Raw genomic sequence first — 12941 nt, forward strand, 5'->3', positions numbered from 1 at the left:
CCTCCAGCCCTATTGTACTATGCATTCTGTATTCAGAATGCTATTATTTTCCCTTATAACCATGTTATAAGGGAAAATAATACAATCTACAGAACACCGATCCCAAGCCCGAACTTCTGTGAAGAAATTCGGGTTTGGGTACCAAACATGCGTGATTTTTCTCACACGCGTGCAAAACGCATTACAATGTTTTGCACTTGCGCGGAAAAATCGCGCATGTTCCCGCAACGCACCCGCACCTTTTGTGAAAGAGGCCTTACCGTGTACAGGCACCCTTACCCCACTAATTGTGATCATCATTGTGACTACTGTGTACAAACAAACTACCCTACCAATATTTCCAAACCCTCCACGAATAACCTTTTCATTGTGGTCCTGCAGTTCAAGGGAATCTAAAGTAATATCTTATGATAGTATCCTGCCTTTAAAGAGTAACTAAACCATTGAGTCAAATTTTAATAAGATGTTCCTAATAAATATTAATGGATTTTGTATTTTTATTAGACTTTTCCCTACCTAAAGCGCACAATTTGCTGTGCGCCTAAAACTGACATTTCTGTACACCACTGACTGCTCAGCGGTGTACGGGGTGTAGACAGTGTATGAATGGGACCGCAGCAGCAGTGCGTACGGGCAGGTGTGCATATTATTGCTCCTGCCTGTACCCCCTGGAGGTTTACTAACTCCTGGCATAGCACATGGGTACCCTGTAACCCTGTGCTATGCCAGGATCAGCTGAGCGGAACGGACACCTGCCCGCTTCACTAAGCTAAAAGCTGACATACAGTTATCTTAGCTTAGCAGAGCAGGCAGAAGCAGGAGCCCGTTCCGCTCAGCTAATCCTGGCATAGCACATGGGTACAGGATAACCGTGTACTACGCCAGGAGTTAGTAATCCTCTGGGGAGCATGGGCAGGTGCAGCAATATGCGCTCCTGCCCGTACGCACTGCTGCTGCGGCCGAAGGCCTCTTTCACACTACCGTATGGCTATTTCAGTGTTTTGCGGTCCGTTTTTCTCGGATACGTTGTTCCGTTTTTTTTGTTCCGTTTTTCCGTTCCGTTTTTTTCATATGGCACATACAGTATACAGTAATTACATAGAACAAATTGGGCTGGGCATAACATTTTCAATAGATAGTTCCGCAAAAAACGGAACGGATATGGAAGACATACGGATGCATTTCCGTATGCATTCAGTTTTTTTTTTTACGGACCCATTGACTTTAATAGAGCCACGGAACGTGATTTGCGGCCAAATATAGAACATGTTCTATCTTTGCACGGAACGGAGATACGGAAACACGGAAACGGAATGCATACGGAGTACATTGCGTTTTTTTTGCGGACCCATTGAAATTAATGGTTCCGTATACAGACCGTATACGTAACGCATAAAACGGCCCGCAAAACTGAAAAAAAAAACGGTAGTGTGAAAGAGGCCTAATTCATAAAGTGTCTACAGCCAGTAGCAGTCAGTGGTGTTCACAAATGGTGCGCTTTAGGTAGGGAAAAATCGAATAAAAATACAAAATCCATTAATAACGTATATTACGAAAACTTTTATTAGGGCAATAGGGACATCTTATTAAAATTTCACTCAAAGGTTTAGTTACTTTTTAATAATATTCCTTCCTATAACCTAATCCAAATGGTTCTCAGGGGGCATCTGTTTTGTCTCCCCCACCTTAAGTGCTAGTGCACGTGAAAAAACACAGGATCCGACTGAGAAGCGGCTTGCAGCAGATGAAACCTCCTGCCCTGCTCTAGGCAAGCTAAACTATGGCCCCTCTAGAAAAGTTCTGGCCCTTCCGCAGCTGGAAAAGAAATGGAGTTAAAAGAGATTTCGGTCAGATTTCCTCAAAGCTGTTTTGCAAAATTCTTTAAGAGCATACTAATTCTGTAATTTCATTTTCCTTTCTTGGGGTATAAGGGCCAAACAAATTTAGAAGCTCCACGAACCACTTCTTGCAATAAGTTAATCTGCAGTGACTGGTCCTCCACGACAACTAGAGATCTGACGTAGGAGACATTGTATGGTTTGATTTCACTAGTATAATTTGGTCCTACTGTTGACGTCACCTTTGTTCATTGGGGTGCAAATGGCAGAGGCTGAAATACCCCTTCCGAACCCATTAGGAAGGTCAGAGGGTCGTGGCATGAACATCCTGGGTATTTCTTACAATATGACCAGGTGTTCTCACAAAATAGTGGCCGCTTCTGCGTCAGTACTTCGAGGGTCCTTAATGCCAATAATAAGATCGTTACTCCTGCGCGAACCATGGACCAAAGATAAGATGTCTGTTCTGTCCAGCTGATGTCCTTTCAATTCTAGGTCCTGGGTGTCATTTTCAGGGAAATTACCTAATTAGAAAGGAAGTATTCATGTTTATTACAGAAGGAAGTCACATTTACCATGTTGTTTACCCGTCATATTATTTGATTTGATACTGATGGTGATCTGCTCCGCAGGCGTCTCATTTCCGGCACCACCGCCGATCAGCGCCGTGCAGCAGCCTCCTTGCAGCTTACCAAGCACAGCGCTGTACATTGTGTAGTGGCTGTGCTTGGTACTGCAGCTCAGGGCCATTCACTTGAATGGGACTGAGCTGCTCCCAGGCCATGAGACTGATGAATGTGATCTCACCGGCCTATAAAAACATCATATCACTCACCAGAGTGCCGCGGCCTCTTAAAAACAGATGATTGGCAGGGGTGCCAGTAGTCAGACCCCCATCCATATCAAGATCTCAGACAACCCCTTTACGGGGAATATGTTATGAGAAAATTGACTATTGTCTAATTCAAGTTTTTTATGTTAAACATATTTTTTACATGTTTTTTTTTTTTTTTTTCATTTTCCATGTCCCTTTTTATTAAGAAAAAAAATCAATTTAATTTTATTTTCATTTTATTTTTTTAAATCTAAAAACCCGCCTGACATTAGAAAAATATGGCTACTGTCTTCAAAAACAGCACCACCCCCGTCCATGGGTTGACTTTAGACAAACCCTTTAAAATAATGCAGTTTTTTTTGCACTGGGCTAAAGATAAGCCAAGTATAAACACAACTCAAGGAAAATTAAGGACCCATAAGACTTAAAGAGGTTCTACAGTTTGTTTTAACTGATGATCTATCCTCTGGATAGATCATCAGCATCTGACCGGCAGGGGTCCGACACCCGGGACCCCCGCCGATCAGCTGTTTGAGAAGGCAGCGGTGCTCCAGCAGCGCCACAGTGTTCTCACTGTTTACCGCTGACCCAGTGACGTCACAACTAGTATCAACTAGTGTGGGCGGGGCTAAGCTCTGTTCAAGTGAACAGAGTTTAGCCACGCCCAGGCCAGTTGATACAAGTCGTGACATCACTGGGCCAGCGGTAAACAGTGAGAACACTGTGGCGCTGCTGGAGCACCGCTGCCTTCTCAAACAGCTGATCGGCAGGGTTCCCGAGTGTCGGACCCCCGCCGGTCAGATGCTGATGATCTATCCAGAGGATAGATCATCAGTTAAAACAAACTGCAAAACCCCTTTAACTTTTAATCTACATCAGATAAAAGTACGCCCTATAATTTTGGACGAACAAAAAGATACAAAAGGGCAATAATATAGCTCAAAAACAAATGGGCGTGTGGCATCCACTAAAAACACCCAATAGTGGAATGTGTTGATATCAGGATAAAGATGCAATTGGTTAGGATAATGACAGGGGCAAGAATCAGAGGTCCAGAAAAATGACCAGAGACAGGGGAGAAAAAAGGAACTCTCCCTATGCCCGCCCTAACTAGGCCTCTGCCCAGGGACAATCCTTGATGGTGGGATTTCCCTGTCCTCGTGCCGCCCTGTCTGACCCTAAATTAGCCCTAGGTAGAGACAAATCCCCATAGATGGGAGTAAATGGATGAATTAGTACAGATAGAAAAAGAAGTACCAATGTACCTATCCCTTAGTCATAGTTAATTGATATAATGACCCCAATTGATATAATAAACTCCGACGCGTTTCCCCCTTTAAGGGTTCCTCAGGGGGTTGGTAATAGCTAAGTACATATCAAGATAGTAGCTGAATACATAAATAGCTGGGTACATATAGAAAAGCTGAATACATGCAAGTCATAACAATAGAACACTTAATCCAGGGATAATGGATAGTAGCTGAATACACATAACTCATAACAATCACATACATAATCCAGGGATAATAGCTGAAAACAATCAGAACTGATACCATTCCAAAAAGATTATAAAAGATAGGCAGAACGTATGATGAACGCTGGGTACACCAAAAGAGGGAGCTGATTGCATCACATCTTTCCCATTATAATGAGATGATACCACAGGTGATGTGCCCCTTCCTCGTACCGACTGCCTCCTGCCAGGTAGATACTGCGGCAGAAACGCGTCGGGATTTATTATATCAATTGGGGTCATTATATCAATTAACTATGACTAAGGGATAGGTACATTGTTACTTCTTTTTCTATCTGTACTAATTCATCCATTTACTCCCCTCTATGGGGATTTGTCTCTACCTAGGACTAATTTAGGGTCAGACAGGGCAGGCACAAGGACAGGGAAATCCCACCATCAGGGATTGTCCCTGGGCAGAGGCCTAGTTAGGGCGGGCATAGGGAGAGTTCCTTTTTTCTCCCCCTTCTTTTATCTGATGTAGATTAAAAGTTAAGTCTTAAGGGTCCTTAATTTTCCTTGAGTTGTGTTTATACTTTCTTTATAAGGATACCAGAACTATCTTTTTCTTAATCTGTACCCAGTGATTTGTAAAGATAAGCCAAGACCTCCTGTTCTTTGAGAGCAGCCACATGGGCACATTAGACTGAAGGTGACCTCACTGACTTCTTGGGAGATTTCTAGGCATGCTTTGTGACCTGTGCAGAGGGAGAGAGGACGAGCAGGTCATCCTGGTTGTCAGCTTAATGGAGACCTGGGTTGTCACCAGATGCATGGCTTGTTCCTTTGCAATGACCCAGGCAAATCTAAGTGGATCTCTTATATACAGGTATGTAAGATGTACATGTACCAGTCCAGAGCACTTAGTCAATGAAAGCAAGTGTACTAGGAGGATCAGTCTGCGGCAAGGACATGTAGTGGGCATGTTTCTTGCAAATAAAAAGGTTTAGTGGGAAATACTGAGCGGGCTGGGATGCCAATACACTGCACTGAAGGAACTGTAGTAGCTAGGATAGTAAAATCGGGTCACCTGAAAATTCCAAAGGTAGTCCATAAATTCAGATTTAATAGTTCTCAATGTTTTATACTAAATTTAGGATTTTGCATACAACTCCATTAAATATATTGGAAAGTATCTGTTATGGGCTGTGCCTAGTATCTCAGCTCATACACATTCAAGTAAGGGCTCATACACGCAAAAGTATGCAGCCTGTATGGCTTGAATGGGTCCGCAATCTGCAAAATGCAGCGGAAGCCTGCGGAAGCATTATGGAGCACCATGGATTTCAGTCCCTGCCTCGGCACCGCAAAAAAATAGAACACCGATTTTTTTGCGTTGCAGACTGAATGTTGTGGATTGCGGACCCATTCAAGTGAATGGGTCCGCATCCGCAAAGGGCGGGCACACGGCCGATGCTCGTGCATTGTGGACTGCTATTTGTGTTCCACAGCGCAGGCACGGAACGCACGCGCTCGTGTGCATGAACCCTAAGAAAAAGCTGCAAAAACAAGAGACTTCTTTCTAATTCTAAATCTCCCCTATAAGACTGGGATCATAAGTTCACATTTCCTGAGACACTAAAACCATAAAACATGCTAAAAAGTGTGATACTACACCACGATTTTTAATAAAAATGAAGAGTTACAAAATACCTACTGTCAATCTGCAGAAAATTGGTCTCAAGATCAGGATGCAGTCGCCCCTGGGACACACTGTCACTTAAGTTTTTATTAAATGATAAGACGTTTAAGAGAACCTGAATATAAAGGAATAAGGAAATAAGGTTAGCGATAAGGCCGCATTCACACGACCTTGTCCATTTTGTGGATCTGCAAAACACAAGCAATGGCAGTGTGCACCCCCAATTGCGGTGAAGACCCACTGACTTCAATGGGTCCACAATCTGCATGTTGTGGACAAAGATAGGACATGTCCGATCTTTTGCGGCGTGGAGGCACGAACCCGGAAGCAAACAAAAGGGCTTCCATGTGCCTCTGGGTCCTTGCCCCCACACCACAAAAGATAGGACATGTCCTATCTTTGGCCGCATCTTGTGGATTGCTGACCCATTGAAGTCAATGAGTCCGCATTGCGATGTGAGGTACACATGGCCGGTACCTGTTTTTTGTGGATCCGCAGTTTGCAGTCCGCAAAACGGATATGGCCAAGTGAATACACCCTAAGACATAGAAAGGAAGAAGAAGAAAAAAGGAAAATTAGAACAGGGTCCTCATGGTTGCTGGTACAGGTCAACACAACCAACCATCCAAGGAAAAGAGAGCCAACAACTTGGTCTTCTGAATAACACTGGAGGAACAGTGAAAAAGTGAGGTGCTTCCTGCACGCTTAGTAGATGCATGTCTTAAAGTGCAGTGTAATATGTCAATATAATAATAATACTATGCTGGCCTTCAAATGTTTACCATCTAGAAGTAAGTAGGCCCTAAGTGTAACCATACCTGGGTAATGCCAGACAACGCTCGTTCTCCATTGGATCCACCAAGGGATAGGTATGTTCCACACAGACCCTGAGCCGGCCTCACCACAGTAGGGAGCAGGAAAGAGAGAGGCCGCTTCCCCGGCTCAACAATGTTCTGCTGCAAACAAAATGAGAACATGTAAAGGAAGAGTGGAGGACATATTGCACAGTGCTTTACAGACATTACTGTCCCCAGTGGAGCTCACAATCTAAGTTCCTTAGATGATGTCTTTGGAGTGTGGGAGGAAACCCTTACAAGCAAGGGGAGAACATACAACCTCCATGAAGATATTGTCCTTGGTAGGACCCCAGTGCCATACAAGTCCCAGAAGTGCAGGATTCCACCTCTGGGACCTGCACCTACCTTGAGAACAGAGCCCCTTCTCCTGGCAGCTGTGAATGGAGAGGTGATCATGCATGTGTGACTCTCTCCATTCACTTCTATAGCAGTTCTGTAAATAGTCAAATGAGCAAGCTCACCTATTTTAGAAATTCTAATAGAAGTGAATGGAGAGAATTGTGTACAGTGTGTGCAGGGACCACTCTGTGGAAAACTGCAGACACCCATTGATAAATGTGAATAGAGCCTTATATCCATTGTGCTAAAGAGGTTGTCCAAAAAAGCAGATTTATAACCTTTCCACAGGATAGGTGATAAGTGTGTGATCACTGGAACCCCAGCAAACAGTGGACCAAAGTTCCTTCCTACTGCCGGAACAAGATCAGGCGGAGTTTGAATGGAGTGGCGTTTGTGCATGCGCATTGCCGCTCCATTTAAAGTGTATGGGATTTGTATCGGCAACTGAATGTAGCCAATGACTGATAGTACAGAAGAGAAAAGGAAGTAGGCAGAATAGGGACCAAGACAGATTTCTATGTAAAGACATCTGTCCTGAGTGATGGGCACCTACACTGTCTCTCATTCTCCACCAAAAATTAAAATCGTATCTGTCATTTCACATGACAGTAAGCTGTTGTGTGTGCACATGAGGAGGTAGCGCTACTTCTGGACACTATATAACTTGTATTCTGCATTTTTTTGTAGTTTCCACTCTGTAGGCTCTATATCTAATTGCCATTTTTCCCTGAGCTCAGCTTTAGGCCACATGCACACGAATGTTGTTTGTTTCCGTGTCTGTTCCGTTTTTTTTGCAGATAGGATGTGAACTCATTAATTTCAATGAGTCCGCAAAAAATGCAGCCAGCACACCGTGTGCTGTCCGCATCAGTATGTCCGTTCCGTAGCCCCGCAAAAAAAATTAAACATGTCCTATACTAATAAAAGTTAGAGATTGCATTGACCATCTATGTGTCAGCGTCTAGTCTCTCAGCCACGCGTGGATATTAACCCCTGGGGGGGTACATTGATTTGGAACACCAGAGTGTATCTTAAATGCCCTAATTTAGGGCGTCTTTATCACTGGCATAGATTTAAGTCATTTTGTACCCCATAAACTGGCATACAAAGTGATGAATGAAACAGGCCTGTCGGCCCGCCCTCTTCGATGCCCACACCATGCCCCTTTTTTTTAGACCTGTCCAGAAATACATGTGAGCGGGAACAGTTGCAAATTTTGTTGCAAAATGGCTTGCGACAAAATCTACGACAGATATACACCACAAAACGCGTATATCGGTACATAAATGGGGCCTCTATACACTTGTTTCTCATGAGTACTTACTGGATTTGGAGAGGAAAGGTTGGTGCTTTTATTGCTCCAGGAGAAATCCAGCATCTGGCTGTTGAGAAGGATCCCTGAAGGAGTCATAATCATACTGCCAAAGGGGCGATTTAGAGAGCTAAACAGGGTGAAGGATATACAAGATGGAAATATTTTTAATAGGGGAACGTCAGGAAAGTAATCCTATCACAAAAGTCATATAAACACCCTATACTGTATGACAAGTCAGACCTATAATAGTCCTGGCAACTGATTTTTGCAATTGACACCATTTTTGAATGAAAAGGAAGCTTGTGATGTCATCAGTCTCACCTGACAACAGCCACGATGAAGTCATCTGGACCGATCACTAAGGCTTGACTTGCAGCTGGGCCCACATGAAGAGAATGGAAGGGCACATAATCTTTAGGATTCGCAGCTTGGAACTCATTAATCTTCTTCCGGAAAAAACTTGCTTCCGCCTTACTGACAAAAGACAGATCAAGTTAGATTTTATAAACTTTATATAACTCCCATGTGCAGTTTTAATAAAGTTTTTGAGCAAAAGCCAGAAGTGGATTCGGCAGGAAGAAGTCGTCCTTATTGTATACTTCCACATTTCTTCTGAACCCACTTCTGGGTTTGACATAAAAAACTGCATTAAGGCCCCTTCATATACACATTTTGTCTTGCGTTTTTTGCTCCCAAATTAAACACCACAGAAACCGCTGATCGCCTACAGTTTCATAGAGTTTTTAGCAGCTTTGAACCAGTTTTTTTTTGGCTTTGTTCTGCCTTTTTTTTCCCCAGAGAAGAAGATGTCAAAACGCCATAAAAAAAAGCCAAAAGCCATACTGCGTTTTTTGTTTTTTTCATACCAGAGACCCCAAAAAACTACCTAATTAACAAATTAGCGCCAGTAGCACAAAAAAAAAAAAAAACCTCTTGTGTTTCCTGCATTTCATATTTCCTATAGACTTTCAATTAACATCTGGAGATCGCGTTCTTACTGGAAAAAAAAGCCACCCAAAAAGTCAGGTGCAAAAAAAAAAAAGCCGCTAACAACAAAAAATTGCAGATAAACACCAAAACACCAGCGAAATCCTTTGTGTGAAGCCACCCTAAAAAATACAAAAAACGCAACAAAAACATGTTGTGATTGAACTGTGAACATCTGTTATTTTTTCACTTGTTTACATAGGACAAAACCATTATGACAATTGTCGGTCACCACTGTCCACCCCCTTAGCCAAACCGCCAACATATTAGCCATCTAGATGGACACTACACCTCCATTGGGACGCAAGCTGAAAATGCAGCCTTGACCAAATAGCAATGTATGTTAATACTGCAACTAAAATGGAGGTCAATCATTTTTGTTTGGGGTGGTGGGGTCGGAGACTGGCGGAGGAGGTGGCAAGGTTTTCTATTTTTCCTTTTTTTGTGATGATCAAGTACTTACCCAGATATACTTATCCACCAGATAGGTCTGGCTGGTGGAGGTCTGACCACTGATGGTGAGAACGTGGACAGATGAAGCAGTGTTGAGCCTGTGCACTGCCTCTCCATTCATTCCCTATGGGATTGCCGTGGAGCCACAACATGTACAAGCCACTAATAGGACACAACTGTATGTACTGTGCATACATTACACACAGACATAACATGCATGCTCAGCAGACCCAAACGTGCATTCTGAATCCACATCCATGGACACCAACAGAGTTAGGACTCTTGCACACGACCGTATGGCTTTTTCAGTATTTTGCGGTCTGCAAAAAACGGATCCTCAAAAAATACGGATGACGTCCGTGTGCATTCCATTTTTTGCGGAACGGAACAGCTGGCCACTGATAGAAGAGTACTATCCTTGTCCATTATGCGGACAATAATAGGACATGTTCTATCTTTGAACGGAACGGAAACCTTCAGTTTTTTTTGCGGATCCATTGAAATTAATGGTTCCGTACACGGTCCATATACGGCAGGCAAAAAACAGAAAGTAAACGGAAAAAAATAAGTTTGTGTGCAAGAGGCCTTATTCCCACCTTTCTTCTCCACTAGATGGCTCTATCAGATTATTACAGAAGGTATCTGTAGCTGTAGTTACACACATCCACCACTAGTGATAGCAGTTTTTGTCCTCCAACCTACTAGCCTCGGAATGTCGGTCCAAGACAGGTCTCGCTGAATCTTAAATGACCTATATTCCTTAAAGGGGAAATCTATTCAAAATGATCTTGTGATATGCCATAGATCACGGTGGTCTCAGTCTGCCACGGTTTCCCCCTGCCATTCATTTGGTATATCCCTTTGCTTAGAAGGTTGTATGTTCAGACGTTCAGGATTTTGTCAGAATCCGCTCATATTCTGCTGGTAATGCAAGAAAATCTACAGTGCGTTTTTCTATATTTACCATGTGAACATGGATTAAGATTTCCCTAATGGTCCGCATCCGTTCCGCAACGTTGCGGAAACGGATCCGGACCCATTCATTTTCAATGGGGCTGGAAAAGATGCGGATAGCACACAGTGTGCTGTCCGCATCCGCACTTCCGTTCTGCAAAAAAATAGAACATGTCCTTTTCTTGTCCGCAGACACGGACAAGAAAAGGCATTTCTATTAAAGTGCCGGCTGTGTCCGTGTTTTGCAGATCCGCAATTTTCAGACCGCAAAACACTTGCGGACGTGTGAATAGACCCTTAAAGGGGTTGTCTCACTTCAGCAAGTTGCGATTATCATGTAGAGAAAGTTAATACAAAGCATTTATTAATATACTGTGATTATCCATATTTATTTTTCCATCACATTATAAACTGCTCGTTTCCATGGTTACAGACCACCCTGCAATCCTTCAGTGGTGGTCGTACTTGCACACTATAGGAAAAAGTATCAGAATCTCTGGTGGCCAGGACCATGGGAGAGCTCACATAGGCTGGTGCTTTCTCCTATAGTGTGCAAGCACGGGTGGACTGTAACCATGGAAACAAGCTATGCATAATGTGATGGAAAAATGTATCCAGCCAGCAAAGGAAGCAATATAGACAACCACAATACATTAGTAAGTGCCTTGTATTAACTTTCTCTACATGATAAATGCCACTTACTGAAGTGAGACGACCCCTTTAACAGAAATTTAAGGGTTTAAGAACTCAGTCAGGAAATCTGTGGCCGTCTGAGATCACAACTTTACCTAAAAGATCTTCACAGATGCATCTCTGACATTCTGGAAGAATCATTTTTTTGAGTATTTTTTTTTACGCACACAACTGTACACAATCTGATGACATTTTGTGATAAAGCTTCAGGGGTAGCTAGCTCCCTAAGGCCATGTTCACACATCATGCATTCTGTCAGGATATGGTACGGACTCTGGGGGAGATTTATCAAACTGGTGTAAAGTAGAACTGTCTTCGTTGCCCATGGCGACCAATCACATTGCAGCTTTCATTTTCAAAAAGCAGAATGAGAAATAAAAGCTGTGATGTGATTGGTTGCCATGGGCAACAAAGACAGTTCTCCTGTTAACACAGTTTCATAGTTACCAACATTGTAGTTGGCAAATTCAGGGCATGCAGGCCCCACCCCCTGGGCATGCCTCCTACCCACTGGACAGCCCACTTATGGGCAGGGCTTACATAAGCCCCACCCATTTTCATCCTGGGAAAGCCTAAATTTGCCAGGACTGTCTCTGCAAATTCAGATTAAGATTACCCCTTCAGCAGGTGCCCTTTTACCCAAAGCTGCCTCTAGGCAAAAGCCTATTGTGCCCAGATTGTGCCACACTGCAAATAAGCAAATGGCTATAGCCACCTCAGGATCTCTGTCACGTATCCAGTCACTGTCTGTTCAAAGGAGGGGTCGCCTAACTTGCTGGCACAACCAAGGGCTATCTTCAGTGTCTGTAACGAAACAAAATGAACAACATATATAAGTGAAGATGGAAGAGTCATGACTCTTGGCTCAATCTGCCTTCAACTGAGGTGCTCAGATTTACCAACTATGGGAGCCTCGCTTCTCAATCGGTGGCACGTCTCTCACTTTTCCCAACTTTACTTATCATACGTCTATGCTGAGACAGGCACAAGGCTTGAGGCTGCACTACTGAAATGTTCTGATGTTGTTTTGTGACCTTGTATGGATCAAGAGCTAGCCATATACATCACTATCTACAACCTAAATCATACTTGCATAGCAGCAGATAGGAACTGTATGTCTGCCTGTGATTCCTCACAAGCACTTACACCTGGAATCTCATTAGCATATTTCAGTAGTGCAGCCTCAGGCTTTTGCATTTTGTGGGAAACCTTACTCAGAAATAAATGAATCGTAACTATTAGGCCTCATGCACACGACCGTTGTTGTGTTCCGTGTCCGTTGTTCCGTTTTCCGTGATTTTCTGCAGACCCATTGACTTTCAATGGGTCCGTTGAAAACTCGGCTAATGCGCCGTTTGTCATCCGCGTCCGTGATCCGTGGTTCCAGTCCGTCAAAAAAATATAACCTGTCCTATTTTTTTCACGGATAACGGTTCGCGGGCCCATTCAAGTCAATGGGACCGTGAAAAAACGCGGAGGCACACAAGATTGTCATCCGCGTCCGTGATCCGCGTC

The 12941-nt window shown here is 43.4% G+C and overlaps 1 protein-coding gene across 1 annotated transcript in view; it reads right to left on the reverse strand.

Annotated features, from left to right (window-relative positions):
* Nucleotides 1-1437: 1437 nt before the first annotated feature.
* Nucleotides 1438-12941, reverse strand: part of GGT7 (gamma-glutamyltransferase 7) — a 47143-nt gene continuing 35639 nt past the window's right edge. Inside the window, exons 10-15 of the mRNA XM_040437721.1 lie at nt 12142-12230; nt 8661-8813; nt 8349-8466; nt 6647-6784; nt 5844-5943; nt 1438-2362 (exon numbers count right to left, since the gene is read on the reverse strand). Coding sequence (XP_040293655.1) covers nt 2199-2362; nt 5844-5943; nt 6647-6784; nt 8349-8466; nt 8661-8813; nt 12142-12230 — 762 coding nt within the window. The 3' untranslated portion in view covers nt 1438-2198. The remainder of the gene's footprint in view (nt 2363-5843; nt 5944-6646; nt 6785-8348; nt 8467-8660; nt 8814-12141; nt 12231-12941) is intronic.

This window comes from Bufo bufo, chromosome 6 (genome assembly GCF_905171765.1).
Source record: "Bufo bufo chromosome 6, aBufBuf1.1, whole genome shotgun sequence".
Lineage (NCBI taxonomy): Eukaryota > Metazoa > Chordata > Amphibia > Anura > Bufonidae > Bufo > Bufo bufo.